Source organism: Pseudophryne corroboree, chromosome 5 (genome assembly GCF_028390025.1).
Source record: "Pseudophryne corroboree isolate aPseCor3 chromosome 5, aPseCor3.hap2, whole genome shotgun sequence".
NCBI classification, from domain to species: domain Eukaryota; kingdom Metazoa; phylum Chordata; class Amphibia; order Anura; family Myobatrachidae; genus Pseudophryne; species Pseudophryne corroboree.
The window spans coordinates 108,243,065-108,263,031 of record NC_086448.1 but is presented as its reverse complement, the minus strand read 5'-3'; the positions used below and the strand labels follow the sequence as shown (position 1 = coordinate 108,263,031).

At 47.1% G+C, this 19,967-nt stretch overlaps 1 protein-coding gene across 1 annotated transcript in view; it reads right to left on the bottom strand.

Annotated features, from left to right (window-relative positions):
- Positions 1–19,967, bottom strand: part of MALRD1 (MAM and LDL receptor class A domain containing 1) — a 1,363,691-nt gene that overhangs the window by 332,420 nt on the left and 1,011,304 nt on the right. The window contains exon 27 of the mRNA XM_063925153.1: positions 18,687–18,867. Coding sequence (XP_063781223.1) covers positions 18,687–18,867 — 181 coding nt within the window. The remainder of the gene's footprint in view (positions 1–18,686; positions 18,868–19,967) is intronic.

The window sequence follows — 19,967 nt, the reverse complement described above, 5'->3', positions numbered from 1 at the left end:
AGCTATAACCCCACCCACCTTACCCACTTCTGCTCCACGTCTTCATCTTCCAACGCCAGCAAAATTTGACGGATCTCCAAGATTCTGCAGGGGATTTCTCAACCAGTGTGAGATTCAGTTTGAGCTACAACCTGGCAATTTTCCCAGTGACCGTACAAAAATTGCCTACATTATTTCTCTTCTCAGTGGCTCAGCCCTTGATTGGGCATCACCGTTATGGGAGAGGTCCGACACCCTGCTATCTTCCTACACTGCCTTCGTGTCAACATTCAGGCGCATCTTCGACGAGCCAGGCCGGGTAACCTCAGCTTCATCCGAGATTCTCCGTTTACGCCAGGGGTCACGTACTGTAGGACAATATCTGATACAGTTCCAGATCCTGGCATCCGAACTGGCATGGAACGATGAGGCCCTGTATGCTGCATTCTGGCATGGCTTATCTGAGCGTATTAAAGATGAGTTAGCTACCAGAGACTTACCTTCTAAGTTAGATGAGCTAATCTCACTCTGCACGAAAGTTGATTTACGTTTCAGAGAGAGAGCAACTGAGCGTGGAAGATCATCTGCTCCAAAATCTTCTGCTCCTCCTCCTCGTCAACTGTCACCATCTAAAGATGAGCCCATGCAACTTGGCCGTTCCCGTTTAACTCCTGCTGAGCGCCGAAGACGTCTCTCCGAGTTTCTCTGTCTCTATTGTGCAGCTCCGTCTCACACCATTAATGCCTGTCCCAAACGTCCGGGAAACTCCAAATCCTAGCTCGCCAAGGAGAGGGCCGGCTAGGAGTAATGATCTCCTCTCCATCTCCTCAAGATTGTAATCTCCCAGTCTCGCTTCAAGTTGCTCAACGTTATCGGAACGTCATTGCCCTCCTTGATTCCGGAGCGGCTGGGAACTTTATTACCGAAGCCTATGTTAAACGGTGGTCCCTACCCACCGAGAGACTTCCTTCGTCCATTTCTTTAACTGCCGTGGATGGCAGCAAAATTTTTGATGCAGTTATTTCTTTAAGGACTCTACCAGTTCGTCTGAGAGTGGGAGTTCTTCATTCCGAACTTATTTCTTTTTTAGTGATTCCAAGAGCCACACATCCTGTGGTCCTGGGCCTTCCATGGCTCCGTCTTCACAATCCTACAATTGATTGGACGACTACGCAAATCCTGGCATGGGGTTCCTCCTGTGCTGAGACATGTTTGTTTAAAGTATTGCCTGTCTGTTCTTCCTCCCCCAGGTCGTCTGATGTTCCACCTCCTCCATATCAAGATTTCACGGATGTGTTCAGTAAAGCTTCTGCTGATATCCTTCCTCCTCATAGAGAATGGGACTGTCCGATTGATCTCGTTCCAGGGAAGGTTCCACCTCGAGGCCGAACTTATCCGTTGTCTCTGCCTGAGACGCATTCTATGGAGGAATATATTAAAGAGAACCTAGCAAAGGGGTTCATTCGACCTTCTTCTTCTCCAGCCGGCGCAGGCTTCTTTTTTGTAAAAAAGAAAGATGGTGGTCTGCGGCCGTGCATCGACTACAGAGGTTTGAACGACATTACCATCAAGAACCGTTATCCTTTACCCCTGATTACTGAGCTCTTTGACAGAGTTAGCGGAGCTACCATCTTTACAAAGCTGGACTTGCGAGGTGCATACAATCTCATCCGGATCCGTGAGGGTGACGAGTGGAAGACCGCCTTTAACACCCGTGACGGACATTATGAGTACCTCGTCATGCCCTTCGGATTGAGCAATGCTCCAGCTGTCTTCCAGCATTTTGTCAATGAGATCTTCAGAGACATTCTATACCGTCATGTCGTGGTCTATCTAGACGATATCCTCATTTTTGCCAACGATTTAGAGGAACATCGTTTTTGGGTTAAAGAGGTTCTGTCCCGTCTCCGTGTCAATCATCTCTATTGCAAATTAGAAAAATGCGTCTTTGAAGTCAAGTCCATTCCGTTTCTAGGGTACATTATGTCCGGTTCCGGACTAGAGATGGATCCTGAGAAACTACAAGCAATCCAAAATTGGCCGGTACCCTTAACCCTCAAAGGGGTCCAGAGGTTCTTAGGGTTCGCCAACTATTACCGAAAGTTTATACGAGACTTTTCCACCATTGTGGCGCCTATTACTGCTTTCACTAAGAAGGGTGCTAACCCGTCCAAGTGGTCTGAAGAAGCCATGCAAGCATTTCATCTTTTAAAACAAAGGTTCATCTCTGCGCCTGTTCTGAAACAGCCCGACATCGACTCTCCTTTCATCTTAGAGGTGGATGCCTCCTCCGTTGGAGTAGGAGCGGTGTTATCTCAGAGGGCTAAAGATGGCCATTTACACCCTTGCAGTTTCTTCTCCCGGAAGTTCTCCCCAGCTGAGCGCAACTATGCCATTGGCGACCAGGAGTTGCTAGCCATCAAGCTCGCTCTAGAAGAGTGGAGGTATCTGTTGGAGGGAGCTTCTCATTCAATTACCATACTTACAGACCACAAGAACCTTTTATACCTGAAGGGCGCACAATGTCTCAACCCTCGTCAGGCCAGATGGGCACTTTTCTTTTCCAGGTTCGACTTTAAACTCCAGTTCTGTCCGGGCTCTCAGAATCGCAAGGCCGATGCCCTTTCCCGCTCATGGGAGCAAGAAAATGAGTCAGAGTCTTCAGACAAGCATCCTATTATAAATCCGTTGGCATTCTCCACGGTAGGGATGGACTCTACGCCCCCATCAGGGAAAAGTTTTGTGAAGCCGATGCTAAGGAAGAAGCTCATGCATTGGGCCCATGCTTCCCGTTTTGCCGGACATACAGGTATCCAAAAAACCCAGGAGTTTATCTCTAGGTCCTATTGGTGGCCAACTCTGAAAAAGGACGTCTTGGAGTTTATTGCATCTTGCCCAAAGTGTGCCCAACATAAAGTATCCCGCCAGTCGCCTGCGGGGCAACTGGTTCCACTATCCGTTCCCCGTCGACCATGGACTCACTTGTCGATGGATTTCATTACAGACTTACCCATGTGCAACAAGTTCAATACCATCTGGGTGGTAGTTGACCGGTTCACCAAGATGGCACACTTCATTCCTCTCACCGGTCTTCCGTCAGCTTCCAAGTTGGCTCAAGTATTCATACAAGAGATCTTCCGACTCCACGGTCTTCCTGAAGAAATTATCTCAGATCGAGGAGTTCAATTCACAGCCAAATTCTGGCGAAGTTTATGTCAAGTCCTTCAAGTCAAGCTAAAGTTTTCCACGGCTTACCATCCTCAGACCAATGGTCAAACCGAGAGGGTGAATCAGGACTTGGAGGCCTTCCTCCGCATCTATGTGTCCTCCTCTCAAGATGACTGGGTTCAATTACTTCCCTGGGCCGAGTCCTGTCATAACAACCAGTATCATTCTTCATCTGCTTCAACACCATTCTTCACTAACTTTGGATTCCACCCTAAAGTCCCTGAGTTCCAACCGCTTCCAGCAACTTCTGTTCCCGCAGTGGATATCACCTTGCATCAGTTTGCCAATATCTGGAAGAGCGTACGATCAGCTCTGCTCAAGGCATCGTTCAGGTACAAGAAGTTTGCGGATAAGAAGCGTCGAGCAGTTCCTGCTCTCAAGGTGGGTGATCGGGTATGGTTATCCACGAAGAATTTGAGGTTAAGAGTTCCCAGTATGAAGTTTGCACCTCGCTATATCGGTCCTTTCAAGATTGAACAAGTCATCAATCCTGTTGCTTACAGACTTCAGTTGCCTCCCTTCTTAAAAATACCCAGGACATTCCATGTTTCCCTGTTGAAACCGCTGATCTTGAATCGGTTTCATTCCTCACTTCCTCCAACTCCGAAAGTCCAAACTCAACGAGGCGTTGAGTATGAAGTGGCCAAGATCCTGGACTCACGTCACCGTTACGGTCAACTACAGTATCTTATTGACTGGAAGGGTTACGGCCCTGAGGAACGTTCATGGACCAATGCTTCTGATGTCCATGCTCCTGCCTTGGTCCGGAGATTCCATTCCAAGTTTCCTCAAAAGCCAAAGAAGTGTCCTGGGGCCACTCCTAAAGGGGGGGGTGCTGTCACGATCCGGGTATCTGGACGCCATTTCTTACCCATCAGATGCCTCCTAAGGCTGGCTCAGCGCTCCAGGACCGGATCCCATCTGTTATCCTAATGTTCACATTCCTGCATCCTCTCCTGTCTCTCTGAGACGCTGTCACAGTAACGCCTTATTACATCTGGCATGGCGTCTCCCGCGGCCTCCGCCGCCGTCCCTGAGCTTCTGCATGCAGAGTGTCAGAGTGGCGATTACGTCAGCCGCGGCCTCCGCTGTGTCCGCGTGGTTGGATGTGCACTTGTCAGCCTGGCGTCTCCTGTCTCCAGTGGCCGGCGCCGCCATTACTGTTTTCATTACCACATGGATTACAAACCAAACTTCCCTCCAAGTGTCTGCATGGGCGCAGCCATCTTGGATTCTGTCAGCTGATCATTTCCTCCAATCTGTTGTCAGTATTGTTAATCTGCATAATTGCCTAGCCAATCCCTTCCTTGCTGCAGGTATAAATACACTGTGCCTGAGCAAGGAAGGCGTCAGTGCTTTGGTTGTCAAACCTAGTTCCTGTTTGTCTCTCTCCTGTGATTGTCTTCCAGGTTCCAGCTCCTGTCTCAAGACTTCCACCATAGAGACCCGCACCAGCATTCCACCTGCGGTGTAGCCTGACTCTCCAATCCATTGTGGATTCATCTGTTTCCAGCTACAACATTACCTGCTTCCAGCTCAGCTTCCAGCAGAGTACAGCTTCCCTTAAAGGGCCGGTGTCCTTTCTACACTTTACCACTCTCCACCGGTATTATTATTTCTCCGCTCTCAAGTTCTACATTTCAGTTCATATTTCATCGCTCCCAAGTTCATTTATTATTTAACTGGTTCCAGCCAGTATCCACTCCGTGCTAACAACAGTCTGGTTCCAGCCAGTATCCACAGCAGCTGTTTTATCTTCAGCAACCCAGCTTTTCCTGGAACACCAGCTGGCACAATCCTGGGTTATCTCCATTGCTACAGTCGGGCCTGGTAAGGACTTTCCATCTAGAAGATCATAAGAACTATCTCACACTACCAGTGCCCTGTGGCTCCTGCCATCCTGTAGTACCCAGGAACTGTATTTATTCTTTGCTGACTTTTACGTTTTCTTTTACTGCTGCTGTGTTGCGGAGTTGTCATAATAAACATCATTGACTTTTATCCAAGTTGTCGTGGTCACGCCTTCGGGCAGTTATTATTCATGTTACTTACATGTCCAGGGGTCTGATACAACCTCCCAGGTTCCGGTACATCTCAGCCCCTACAACTGAGGCTGCCTCCCGTCAGCTCAGGCCCTCAGTTGTGACAGATACAGATTGCTGTTCTTCCCAGAGAACTGTACCTTTACCTTAAGGTGTGTACACACGGTAAGATAAATCTGTAAAATTTTGACAATATAGACAAAATCTTAAGGAAAGTTAGTGCACATCTCAAGGTGTTAGGCAGCTTGCGATACCAACTCGATCCCGATGCGCACTCCCGCGGGGTCGGTATTGCATGGCTAGATAGACTGTGCAGGCAAGTCAATCTTGACTATCTAGTGTACTATCTAGTACAAAGTATAGTCAAAATTGGCGCTTTAGTCAAAATCATACATAGACAAAATCGAAAGTACAGATAGTCAAAATCTGTGCTGTCTGGGCTTTGGGGGAGTTCAAGGCAAATCGCATAGTCAAAATCGGGTATAGCAAGGATCTCACCGTGTGTACACACCTTAGCATTGCCTGTTGTGATGCCCACCCAGACACTTCTTTCCAATCATAAAATAACCTCATAATGGTGTGAAATTCTAGCTAGAACATCATTGATAGAAGCCTGGGACACTCCCTCTTTCTCAGACATTACAATGCCATGCATGTCAGTCATATGATGCTGTGGCACTCTAAACCAAATTCTAAAATATCGATGGCTTTGGAAAAATAAGTGGGTGAGAAATCATGATCATATATTCTATGGCTCAGGAGAAAACATAGCCCTAGCTCTGGCTCCTTCGCCCTAATGGTCACCCTTACTATCAACTCAAAATGGCGGCAACACAAGTCTCTGTCAGAGGAATACTCTCCTCTTACTTCACTCTGTAGCCACCCCCTCTTTTACCCAAGGCAGAGTGTTGTCATGGCACACATGTGTAGTGGAGCGTGGAATATCCATTTCTATCACATCTTAGGCAATTTCACACCATGATCATATGTGGAAATACAAGAAAACTAGCATACGCCCCATAAAAAATGCTACCAGTGCCTCCAAATTCATCACTTTGTCTATTCACCACTCACAACTGTGCCCTACGGGCGTCCTTCACAAATGAAAAGATTCCGTACTTGTCATCCCAACAATGAGGCTCCATATCACACAATCTTGGCTCTAGAACCTCCCCCTTCAAATCTCATTTTTACCAACTGGCCTGGGACTTAGGTTTTTCTTTGGGCATAGAAGCCTAGAATACAACCTGTTTTACCATATAAAAATGCTTGATAAGTGTCACAATCAAAGTTCTTGGCAGGTGGAACTTAGTTCTAGATTGACTTTATAAAATGTGTAGGAAACTTTATGTTTAAAATTAATTGAAATATATATCTTTGTTTTATCATCAGAAGAGATAATAACAGTTACAGATGTGTCCTCATACACCTTTGCTCTGGGAGTGCCAAATAGGCCCTTTTAGTGCACCAGGGTCCTAGCGACTTAGATGGAGACAAGTGTCCTTCTTTCAAAAGTTGCGTCTTACTGTCACGAATAAAAACTTCAAGAAGCAACAAAACTACATCGCTAACATACACTGACCACTGGGGCTTGTGGTGCTTGTACATCTACAGTATGTTGCACATCTATGTAGAAAAGGCTCTAATACAAGTGTTTGCGGCCATTCCACGACATTAGGATGAAATCTGTGACTTTGGACATAGGATGTACCAATGCCTTTGTGACAATAGTTGCACCCTAGTGTACCTGGCACAGTGTGAGCAGCTTTGTATGCGGCAGAGATGCAATGTTTAGTGAAAAGGCATGCAGCGCTACCCGTATCCTAGCGTCTCAGTCACGCCAAATAGTATAACCATACCTCCCAACTGTCCCGATTTTCGCGGGACAGTCCCATTTTTTTGGGAACTGTCCCACCCGCGGGCCGCAGTGTCCCGCGGTGGGGAGGGGCAGTTGGAAGGCTCCTGTCACTGCTGCTCTTCTTAGCAGAGCAGCGGTGAATAGACGCTGTGCACATGCACACAGCGTCTATTCAGTGGCGACAGGGTGAATGGGGGCAGGCAAAGCGCTCACAGAGTGCTGGGCATGCCCCCTTCAGTGACGTCAAACGGGGGGCATGACTGGCGATCGCGGCAGTGCTGCGAGGCCACAACCCTTTAAAATAGACCATGCCCCTTTTTCAGGACGTCCCTCTTCAAGAAATCAAAAAGTTTGGAGGTATGGTATAACAGTGCAGGTGTATGAGGACACATCTGTATATGCAATTCATCATATTATCAATCCACTGTTTTCCTTTAAAAAAATGTGTGATATATTAGGATATGATTTTGTTGAAAATGAAACTTTTTTTTTTTTTTTTTTTTTTACATTTTCCCAATTTTAGAGTAGGTAACTTAGGGCCTAATTCAAGGTTGAACACAAATGTATTAGCAAAAGCAAAGTAAACGCAAATCTGCACACAAAAAAAACACGCCCACAGTGCAAACTAACGGAAAATAAGATTTTAAACCTACCGGTAAATCTATTTCTCCTAGTCCGTAGAGGATGCTGGGGACTCCGTAAGGACCATGGGGTATATACGGGCTCCGCAGGAGATAGGGCACCTAAAAAGAACTTTGACTATGGGTGTGCACTGGCTCCTCCCTCTATGCCCCTCCTCCAGACCTCAGTTAGAGAACTGTGCCCAGAGGAGATGGACAATACAAGGCAGGATTTAGCAATACAAGGCAGGATTTAGCAATCCAAGGGCAAGATTCATACCAGCCCACACCAATCATACCATGTAACCTGGAACATACATAACCAGTTAACAGTATGAACAAAACAACAGTAACGGTCCAAGACCGATGTCAACTGTAACATAACCCTTATGTAAGCAACAACTATATACAAGTCTTGCAGAGTTTCCGCACTGGGACGGGCGCCCAGCATCCTCTACGGACTAGGAGAAATAGATTTACCGGTAGGTTTAAAATCTTATTTTCTCTTGCGTCCTAGAGGATGCTGGGGACTCCGTAAGGACCATGGGGTTATACCAAAGCATCCAATCGGGCGGGAGTGTGCGTATGACTCTGCAACACCGACTGAGCAAACGCTAGGACCTCATCAGCCAAGGTATCAAACTTGTAGAATTTAGCAAAAAAGTGTTTGACCCCGACCAAGTCGCCGCTCGGCAAAGTTGTAATGCCGAGAAGCCTCAGGCAGCCGCCCAAGAAGAGCCCACCTTCCTAGTGGAATGGGCCTTAACCGAATTTGGAACCGGCAATCCAGCCGTAGAGTGAGCCTGCTAAATCGTATTACAGATCCAGCGAGCAATAGTCTGCTTCGAAGCAGGAGTGCCAATCTTAGAATCTAGAATTAGGAAAACAGAGCCTCTGTTTTCCTAATTCTAGCCGTCCTGGCTACATACATTTTTAAGGCCCTGACTACGTCCAGGGATCTGGAATCCTCCAGGTCACTTGTAGCCACAGGCACCACAATAGGTTGATTCATATGGAACGAAGAAAACACTTTGGGCAAAAATTGCGGACGTGTCCTCAATTCAGCTCGATCCACATGAAAAATCAAGTAGAGGCTCTTGTGTGACAAAGCCGCCAATTCTGACACTCGCCTTGCTGATGCTAAGGCCAACAACATGACCACCTTCCAGGTAAGAAATTTAAACTCAACCTTGTTAAGCGGTTCAAACCAGTGTGATTTTAGGAACTGCAACACCACGTTCAGGTCCCATGGTGCCACAGGAGGCACAAAAGGGGGCTGGATGTGCAGCACTCCCTTTACAAACGTCTGGACTTCTGGAAGAGAAGCCAATTCCTTCTGAATGAAAATCGAGAGGGACGAAATCTGTACCTTAACAGAGCCTAATTTCAGGCCCATATCCACTCCTGTCTGTAGGAAGTGGAGAAAACGACCCAGATGAAAATCTTCCGTAGGTGCATTCTTGGTTTCACACCAAGACACATACTTTCGCCAGATTCCTAGCCTTTATTAAAGTAGGGATGACCTCATCCGGAATCCCCTTTTTCGCTAGGATTCGGCGTTCAACCCCCATGCCGTCAAACGTAACCGCGGTAAGTCTTGAAATACACAGGGCCCCTGCTGCAACAGGTCTTCCCTCAGAAGAAGAGGCCAGGGATCTCCTGTGAGCATCTCTTGTAGATCAGAGTACCAGGCCCTTCGAGGCCAGTCTGAGACAACGAGTATCGTTCGTACTCTTCTTCGTCTTATGATCCTCAACACTTTTGTGGTGAGAGGAAGAGGAGGAAACACGTAGACCAATTTGAACACCCACGGTGTTACCAGAGCGTCTACTGCTATTGCTTGAGGGTCACGAGACCTGGCGCAGTACCACCGAAGTCTTTTGTTGAGGCGTGACGCCATCATGTCTATTTGAGGAGTTCCCCAAAGACGTGTTACGTCTGCAGAGACTTCTTGATGAAGTCACCACTCTCCTGGATGGAGATCGTGTCTGCAGAGGAAGTCTGCTTCCCAGTTGTCCACTCCCGGAATGAAGACAGCTGACAGAGCGCTTACATGATTTTCCGCCCAGCGAAGGATCCTTGTGGCTTCCGCCATCGCGACTCTGCTTTTTGTCCCGCCTTGACGGTTCACATGAGCCACTGCTGTGACATTGTCTGATTGAATCAGAACCGGTAGGTTTCGAAGAAAACTCTCCGCTTGTCGAAGGCTGTTGTAAATGGCCCTGAGTTCCAACACATTGATGTGTAGACAGGACTCCTGGTCTGACCAAAGACCCTGAAATTTTTTTCCCTGTGTGACCGCTCCCCATCCTCGGAGGCTCGCGTTCGTGGTAACCAGGATCCAATCCTGAATTCCGAACCTGCGACCCTCCAGGAGGTGAGCACTTTGCAACCACCACAGGAGGGGACAGAGTTATTTTCCGATGTAAGTGCAGATGGGACCCGGACCACTTGTCCAGAAGGTCCCATTGAAAAGTAATTGCATGGAACCTTCCGAAGGGAATGGCCTCGTTGGCCGCCACCATTTTCCCCAGAACTCGAGTGCATTGGTGAACTGACACCGTTTTCGGTTTTAGCAGGTCTCTGACCATGTTCTGTATGTCTTGGGCTTTCTCTATTGGGAGGAAGACCTTCATTTGTTCCGTATCCAGTATCATACCTAGAAACAGTAGTCGAGTTGTCGGAATCAACTGTGACTTCGGTAGATTTAGAATACAACCGTGTTGCTGGAGCACTCTCAGCGAGAGCGCCACACTGCTCAGCAATTTCTCCCTTGATCTCGCTTTTATCAGGAGATCGTCCAAGTATGGGATAATTGTGACTCCAGGCTTGCGCAGAACCACCAAAATTTCCGCCATTATCTTGGTGAAAATCCTCGGGGGCCACCCCCCTGGAGATCTGGTGTTGCGGTACTCATTCGACTAAGGGACTCCTCTCTCGCATCTACCGAGTATTATTGTCGCACAATATCCCTCCTAAGGAGAGTCACGAATTGGCCTGGGAGAAGGAGGTGGGTGAGATTTTAACTATTGAGGATTGGGAAGAGATTAGACAAGAAATCACCAAAAGTTCTATCTCTGTTTGAATTGCTGAGAACTCATATAAACTATACTACCGCTGGTACCTAGTTCCTTCTAGACTACAAACCATCTATCCCACATCCTCAGGTGAATGCTGGAGATTATGCGAATGCCGCGGGACCCTGCTGCATGTTTGGTGGTCCTGTCCATCGATCCGACAATATTGGAGACTACTTCATCAATTGGTGTTAGATGTTACACATGTAACCGTCCCCGATTCGCCCCTCTATTCGCTGCTCTCCCGTCCCATTCCCGACACTTCCCGATACCATCGTACCCTAATTAAACACATATTAAATACGGCTAAATGTCAAATAGTGGCTAATTGGAAATCCGCTACCCCCCCTACTTTGACCGCTACTATAAATGCAATCTGGTCTACATATAGGCTGGAGCGAATTACTGCCACTCTCCGAGATTCTGTGGTGTCCTTTATTGAAACATGGACACCTTGGACTCTTTACTTTAATGTTGAACCACCATTGACAACTATTTAAATCAGTAATCATCTAATACACACTTATCTAACCTATACTTTTCTCATGCCACAATTGACTCTTATGCTTGGCTCTGGCGGACCGACCTCCCTTACTCCTTTTTCCCAGTTCTCCATAACCCTCTCCCTCTTCTTTTCTTTCCTCTCTACCTTATACTCTCCTCCACGCTACACTTTGTTTTACTTTCTTCCCCCTTTTACTGTAAATGTTACTTGTAACAGTCCATGTAGCTAGTCGGTATGGAGGCTTGTTTGATTTCCCCTCAATCGCCCTACCTGCTGTACGCCCCCCTCCATGCTGTACCATTATATTACTGTCATGCATACCATTTTACTATTTCCAATGCTCTACTTTCTTGTTGTATATGCATATATAACCAATAAAACGTTTACTAAAAAAAAAAAAAAAATCCTCGGGGCCGTGGAGAGTCCAAACGGCAACGTCTGAAGTTGGTAATGACAATCCTGTACAGCGAATCTCAGGTATTCCTGATGGGGGGCATATATGGGGACATGAAGGTACGCGTCCTTTATGTCCAGAGACACCATAAACTCCCCCTCCTCCATGTTGGCTATTATCGCTCTGAGAGATTCCATTTTGAATTTGAATCTTTTTATGTACAGGTTTAGGGATTTCTGATTCAAAATAGGTCTGACCGAACCGTCTGGTTTCGGGACCACAAATAGGGTTGAGTAGTAACCTCTTCCCTGCTGGTGCAGGGGAACCTTGATTATCACTTGCTATATACACAGCGTTTGAATTGCAGCTAACACTACATCCCTTTCCGATGTGGAAGCTGGTAGGGCCGATTTGAAAAATCGGTGCGGGGGAACCTCCTTGAATTCCAATTTGTAACCCTGGGAAACTATTTCCAAAACCCAGGGATTCAGGTCCGAACTGACCCAGGCCTGACTGAAAAGTCGAAGACGTGCCCCCACCTGTGCGGACTCCCTCAGCGGAGCCCCAGCGTCATGCTGTGGGTTTTGGAGCAGCCGGGGAGGACTTTTGTTCCCGGGCACCTGCCGAAGCAGGTGCTCTCTTGCCTCTGCCCTTACCTCTGGCGAGGAAAGAGGATCCCCGACCTCTTTTGGACTTGTGCGACCGAAAGGACTGCATCTGATAGGGTGTTACTTTCTTTTGCTGTTGGGGAATATATGGTAAAAAATTTGATTTACCTGCTGTAGCTGTGGAAACCAGATCCGTCAGCCCATCCCCAAACAATACATCACCCTTATAGGGTAGTACTTCCATATGTTCCTTGGAATCCGCATCACCTGTCCATTGGCGAGTCCATAAGGATCTTCTCGCTGAGACAGACATGGCATTGGCCCTAGAAGCTAGCAATCCAATGTCCCTTTGAGCATCCCTCATAAATAAGACTGCGTCTTTAATATGGGCTAGAGTTAGGAATATAGTATCCTTATCCATATTATCAAATTGATCTGTCAGCTCATCTGTCCAAGCTGCAATTGCGCTACACACCCATGCCGACACAATTGTCGGTCTTAGCATAGCACCAGTATGAGAATAAATACACTTTAACGTAGTTTCTTGCCTGCGATCTGCAGGGTCCTTAAGGGCTGCTGTGTCAGGAGACGGTAGCGCCACTTTCTTGGACAAGCGTGTCAGGGCCTTGTCCACAGTGGGGGGTGATTCCCAAATCTGCCTGTCCTGCTTAGGGAAAGGGTATGCCATATAAATTCTTTTGGGGATCTGCGGTCTCTTATCCGGAGTCTCCCAAGCTTATCCAAAGAATTCATTTTATTCATGAGATGTGGGAAAGTTAATAATCTGTTTCTTTTCCTTAAACATGTGAACCCTTGTGTCGGGGGTCGAGGGTTCATCCACAATAAGCAACACATCCCTTATTGCCACAATCAAACACTGAATGGTTTTAGTCACCCTAGGGTGCAATTTCACTTCGTCATAGTCGACACTGGAATCAGAATCTGTGTCGGTAGTAGTGTCTTGTGTTAAGGGACGCTTTTGAGACCCCGACGGGCCCTGTGAGTCGGTCCAATCCGAGGATTGACCCCCTGATGGCCCCCCTAAATCAGCCTTATCAAGCCTTTTATATAAAGATGCCACACTTGCATTCAACATATGCCACATGTCTATCCAATCCGGAGTCGGCACCACCGACGGGAACACACCACTCATTTGCTCCACCTCCTCCTTGGAGAAGCCTTCCGCCTCAGACATGTCGACACACACGTACCGACACCCCACACAGACAGGGATTAACCTATAAGGGGACAAAACCCCAACCAGGTCCTAAGGAGAGACAGAGAGAGAGTATGCCAGCACACAAAAAATATGTCCAGATAGCGCTTTTTTATCTATAATATGCCAATTCCCACTCACTTCGTTGCTAATGTGCCCCCCTCCTCTTTTTTCCAGCCTGTGAAGTTCAGCAGGGGAGAGACCAGGAAGCCAGCGTTTTCCTCATGCAGCTTCTGTGGAGAAAATGGCGCTGGTTAGTGCTGAGGATCAAGCCCTGCCCACCCGACGGCGGGCTTCAGTCCCAGTGATTTTTCAATAAAATGGCAGGGGATCATAGATTTACTGCCTCCGCAGTCTAATCAAACTGTTTTGTGCCAAAATGTGAGGTTTATTGCTGCCCAGGGCGCCCCCCCTGCGCCCTGCACCCTTCAGTGCTGCTCTGTGTGTGTGTGACTGGGAGCAATGGCGCACAGCGGTACCTCATGAAGATCTGATGTCTTCTGCCGCCTAAGATGTCTTCTGCCTTCTCTATCCGGCTTCTATCTTCGGCATCTGTGAGGACGACGGCGCGGCTCCGGGACGAACCCCAGGTGAGACTTGTGTTCCGACTCCCTCTGGAGCTAATGGTGTCCAGTAGCCTTAGAAGCAGTGCCCAACTTGACAAGCCAGCTCTGCTTCTCTCTCCTCGGTCCCACAATGCAGGGAGCCTGTTGCCAACAGGACTCCCTGAAAATAAAAAACCTAACAAAATTCTTCTTCCACAGAAAACTCTGGAGAGCTCTCTGCAGTGCACCCATTCTCCTATGGGCACAAGATCTAACTGAGGTCTGGAGGAGGGGCATAGAGGGAGGAGCCAGTGCACACCCATAGTCAAAGTTCTTTTTAGGTGCCCTATCTCCTGCGGAGCCCGTCTATACCCCATGGTCCTTACGGAGTCCCCAGCATCCTCTAGGACGTAAGAGAAAAATAATCCAAATACACAAAAGAGGAGTCACCCTGAATGACGCACTTACCAACATAAGCTAAACAAAGGAATAAACCTAAAATTCAGAATGACTTACCTGGGTCCTGGGCGGTGCATACACATATCTGCAGATAGCCAAGCAAAAAGTACAGAAAAAGTAAATGCAGATTCTGGGCAGGTTTAGAGCTACGCACACTCTGAGAAGAAACTGCAGTAGAATTGCTTGTAACGCTAGTTTGCTTAGCTTTCAGGGCGACTCCTCTTTTGTGTATTTGGTGTTTTTTTTGTTAGTTTACACTGTAGGCGTGGGTTTTTTGTGTGTGCAGTTTTGCGTTTATTTTGCAAATGTTTGCGAATTTGCTTTTGCTGATACATTTGCGTTCAACCTTGAATTAGGCCCTTAGAACATTAACGTTTACAAACATACTGGTGTTAGACCAAAATGAGAAAAATGCTTCATCAGTAAGGTGTGACAGAGGCCTTGATTCAGAGGTGGAAGCAATGCTGATGTTTGCACAGTTGACCAATGTTTTTTGAACTGTGCATGCGTCTGAGTAATACTGAGGATCTGCTGCCATGGTTACCAATGTTTACTGCAGTGGATAACAGTTGGCGTGCATTTATGGGAGGTAAAGGGGGTGGTTTGTCAAATGCAAATGTCCGTTTCGTTGACATGTTAAAGCCAGTGACCGCTTCAAAGTACAGAGTTGCAGTGGGCCTGTGTCTAGTGACTGCGTCTTTGTATGCAGTTGCAGTGGCCCCCAGCATCCAATGAATGCATCCTTGTGCACACTTGCAGTGGCCCCTGGCATCCAATGACTGCAATCGTTGTGCCCAGTTCCAGTGGCCCCTGGTGTCCATCGACTGTGTCCTTGTACACAGTTGCAGTGGCCCCTGGTGTCCATCGACTGTGTCCTTGTACACAGTTGCAGTGGCCCCTGGCGTCCAATGACTGCATCCTTGTGTGCAGTTGCAGTGGCTCCAGTTGTCCAGTGACTGCATCTTTGTACGCAGTTGTAGTGGCCACAAGCATCCAGTGACTGCGTCCTTGTACACAGATGTATTGACCCTCAGCATCCAGTGATTGCGTCCTTCTATGCAGCGCAGTGCAGTGGCTCCTGGCATCCAGTAACTGCGTCCTTGAACACAGTTGCATTGGCCCCCGGCATCCATTGACTGCACCCTTGTACACAGTTGAAGTGTCCCTGGCATACAGTAACTGCACCCTTGTACACAGTTACAGTGTCCCTGGCATCCAGTGACTGCGTCCTTGTACACAGTTGCAGTGGCCCCCGGTTTCCAGTGATTGTGCACTTGTACACAGCTGCAGTGGCCCCCAGCATCCAGTGACTGCGCCCTTGTACACAGTTGAAGTGGACCCCCGCATCCAGTGACTGCATCCTTGTACACAGTTGCAGTGGCCCTGGCATCCAGTGACTATGTCCTTGTACACAGATGTAGTGGCCCCTGGTGTCCACTGACTGTGTCCTTGTACACAGTTGCAGTGGCCCTGGCATCCAGTGACTGCATCCTTGTACACAGTTGCAGTGGCCCTGGCATCCAGTGACTATGTCCTTGTACACAGATGTAGTGACCCCTGGTGTCCACTGACTGTGTCCTTGTACACAGTTGCAGTGGCCCTGGCATCCAGTGACTGCATCCTTGTACACAGTTGCAGTGGCCCTGGCATCCAGTGACTATGTCCTTGTACACAGTTGTAGTGGCCCCTGGTGTCCACTGTGTCCTTGTACACAGTTGCAGTGGCCCTGGCATCCAGTGACTATGTCCTTGTACACAGATGTAGTGGCCCCTGGTGTCCACTGACTGTGTCCTTGTACACAGTTGCAGTGACCCCTGGCATCCAGTGACTGAGTCCTTGTACACAGTTGCAGTGACCCCTGGCATCCAGTGACTGAGTCCTTGTACACAGTTGCAGTGACCCCTGCCTTTTAGTTCCAATGGACATTAGGTTGCTCAGAACTTCAATGTGTGAGTGATGTGCGACTGATGGCGCGTCTCTGTACACGAGTGGCGGATTAGAAACGCTGGCAGTGGGTGTCTCTGTACCAATCCAGGCGGTTGCAGCATTAGCATATCTTCTCAGTACCACTGCGTACAAAGGGGCAGTTGCAACAGGATTTGCATCCATCTCTGAATCAGCCCGAGTTGTTTATAGTTATACTGTATGTGTAATGTACTGTACAGTGATACTGAGCACAGCAGTGTGTACTTATACACAGTACATATATTATCATACTGTATCTCACGTCACACTATGCATTCTGCAATGCCGCATTGCCATCACATTGTGCATGGAATTGTGTATGGAAGAAGTTTTTTTTCCTTTAATAAAGTTCCAGCATATTTTCTGACACAATACAATGGGGGGATACATATACGTTACAGTACCGGATTACAATAAAGAGCATAACTTGAGAGAGAGGAAATGAGGGCACTTCTTGCATGAATGTACGGGCTAAAGCGTTCACGGTACAGAAACCTTTCCAACTGTTTTATATTCCTACATTAAATATACAGTATGAGATATGTGTGTGACAGAAAATCTGTGTAAGTAAGACACATTGGACATAGTTGATTTTCTAATGCAGAGCTTTCCTTCTGTTGTTACCCAAATATACCGGCTTCTGGCATCAGCAGCTATTGCTCCTGCTTGCAGGTGAAGCAGCAATATGATGCATTATGCAATGATTTTGACTTATTCTGGTTGATGGACAGATTGAGACATTCCAGATGCATAACAGTTTCTCACAGTTGTGTGTCTAAGTCGATGAATCAGTGCTGAGTGTCGGAGTGATGGTGCTGCTTCTTATGTAATCGCGCAGATGTCTTCTGAACTGAGACACCCACCTGTACTTTCTCAGGTCCGCTGCATGCGTCCAAAGAGGCACCTTCAGAACACCATTCCGACCATCAGGCTGGGCATAACACATCTGAGTTACCCTAACTTTGCTAAGAATGCCCACCGCAACTACGCTGCTAAAGTCATTGAATCAGCATCCGAAGATGCGGTCCTAGCTTTGTTGTTTTTTAAAATGCTCCTCCTTCCCACCCCCAGATGACTGCAAACTGTTAATCAACCAATGTCTGCAGCCTCACTGCATCGGGCCATACAGAACCAGATCTGCCCATAGATAACAAAAGAAATTGCAGGTGCACGCACTAAGTATAATGAATACTTCTAATCTGAATTAGAATGATAAATTCTGCAAGTTAACATAGAGTAAAATTGAGGTTCCTAGCAGAATTTCGGCTAAAGATATTGGCCCACCTATAGTACCGCTTCCAGGTGACCCCTAACATTCAAAAAGTTCAAATCCAGAATGTAGGAGTCCCCAGGGCCTGCACAACCCAACCACCCCAAGGCATGACACTAGTAAGAAGTAGCAGGTTATGTGTTTGAAAGTGTTAAATTAATAAAAAGTAGGCGCTGAGTGCTAGAAGTGTTACATAGGTGAGAAGTAGTAATTAAAATTAGAGATGTGCGGGTTCGGTTTTACTCGGATTTACTCTGGTTTTTCAGATTTTTCTTATTGGCTATCCAAAACGCTTGACATCCGTGAGCCAATAAGATGCCATTTTGAGACCCGAGTAAAACTTAACCCGCTCATCTCTAATGCTACATACAGTAAGTATAAAGCACTTTAAGTGCTAAACAGTGTTGCATTAAGTGTTACAATAATGATGCTCCATATTAGCCCTGCCACACAAAACCAGGGGGCCCCGTGCCCTGAGCCCATTCCTAATATTGTCATATTGTATATACTTAACCAGGATTTGTCCATCCCCCCTGATCTACACATGCGCAGTTCAAAAACAAAATGCCCACTTGCAACTAAATTGAAACATTGAAACGCCACCCAGGTCTGAATCAGGCCCTAATTACCAATGTCACATTCAAATATAAATTTTGTCGTGCCCAATACAGTCATCACCATGTAAGCCCATATTTGTGTTAACACTTCAGACAGATGTGTTAAAATGATAACTGAATTGCTTTGCACTTGTATATAAAAAGTGGCATTACATATCGAACCTAGTACATATCCTCAAAAAGATGCAATTCAAATCTTTCCCGTTTGTCGGCAAAGGTTATCACTGTAACTGCACTTATTCTTGCTTCTGTCATTCCCTGACACGGAGCTGAGCTGAGATTGTCGGATAAGAGATTACTCACATGTAGAGCAATTTGTAAACTCAATGTCATCAATGGCTGCTCCTCCACCAAAGTCCCGTGTCCTTATGCCTTCCAATATCACTTCAAAATTCCTCAGCTTCCCCAGATGAATCATCGCTTTATTCCACTTTCCATTCTGATTCTCGCTTTTCCCCCACACTTTTCTTAGGTCGTTTTCTGTCTAAAATAGACAAAAAGGAAGTGATAAAAGCCATGATATCACAAAGCCGTATTATTGATGCCGTTTACGCAGAAGGACATAAGTGCTGCTTCTCAGTACACAATATGAAGGAGTTCTGCAGCATCAGAGCCGTAACTAGCGCTGTGCCGAGTGTGCTCCGCCCACAGCGCGTGTGAACTGTAGGCGGAGAACCAGCTGCCCGGTACCCGCAATCATTTCTACCCGGCACCCGCCACAGCGCTGCCTGCTGTAATGTATGTAGTGCTACATACATATACAGCAGCGCTGCCTGCCTGCGTGCTCCGCTCCCTCTCTCCCAGCCTCTAACAGCAGTATTATAAGTGGCTCCCTCCAGCTCCGTCCGGGCCACTAGCGCGTGCGGGGAGGCGGGGGATCCGAGTACCGGACAACATTTTTTTAACTGACGTGGAGCTCACGAAATGGGACTCGCCGCAGTTGTTGTCCTGTGCACATGGAGATGGCCAAGGGGGTAACTGCTGCAGTTGTCCCAACGGAGCTGCGGACAGTGGCGTATTATAGCCACACACAATTCTTTCCACACAGTGCTCGGAGTCCTTGGCAGGAACTGGTTACTGCAGGTAAGGGTTTGCAGTGACATTAGTAAAGTTTTTCTTTTGCCTGAAAAAAGAGGGATGGGGTGGCAGTTACATCATTACACATATGAAAAGGTGAATAAGCTTTAATGACCTGGTTATAGCAGTATAAAAATGAACACCAGGTACTACAGTAAATATTAGTACTACCCGTCATATATGTAACATTAATATTTAAGTACAGCATCATAGGGAAGTTGGCCACACATACATTTATATGGGGGTATCCTACACTTTAAAGTTTCTTCAAAATGTTTAGCCCTATGCTAAAACTGCACCGCTAAAATGTAATTAATGGAATAAAGTAGCATTGCAGCATGATCTGCTAATTAATGTCTGCCGTAATGTGTAAAAAGGGGGACGCTGTCTGCCGTAATGTGTAAAAAGGGGGACGCTGTCTGCCGTAATGTGTAAAAAGGGGGACTGTCTGCCACAAAGTGTAAAAAGGGGACGCTGTCTGCCGTAATGTGTTAAAAGGGGAACGCT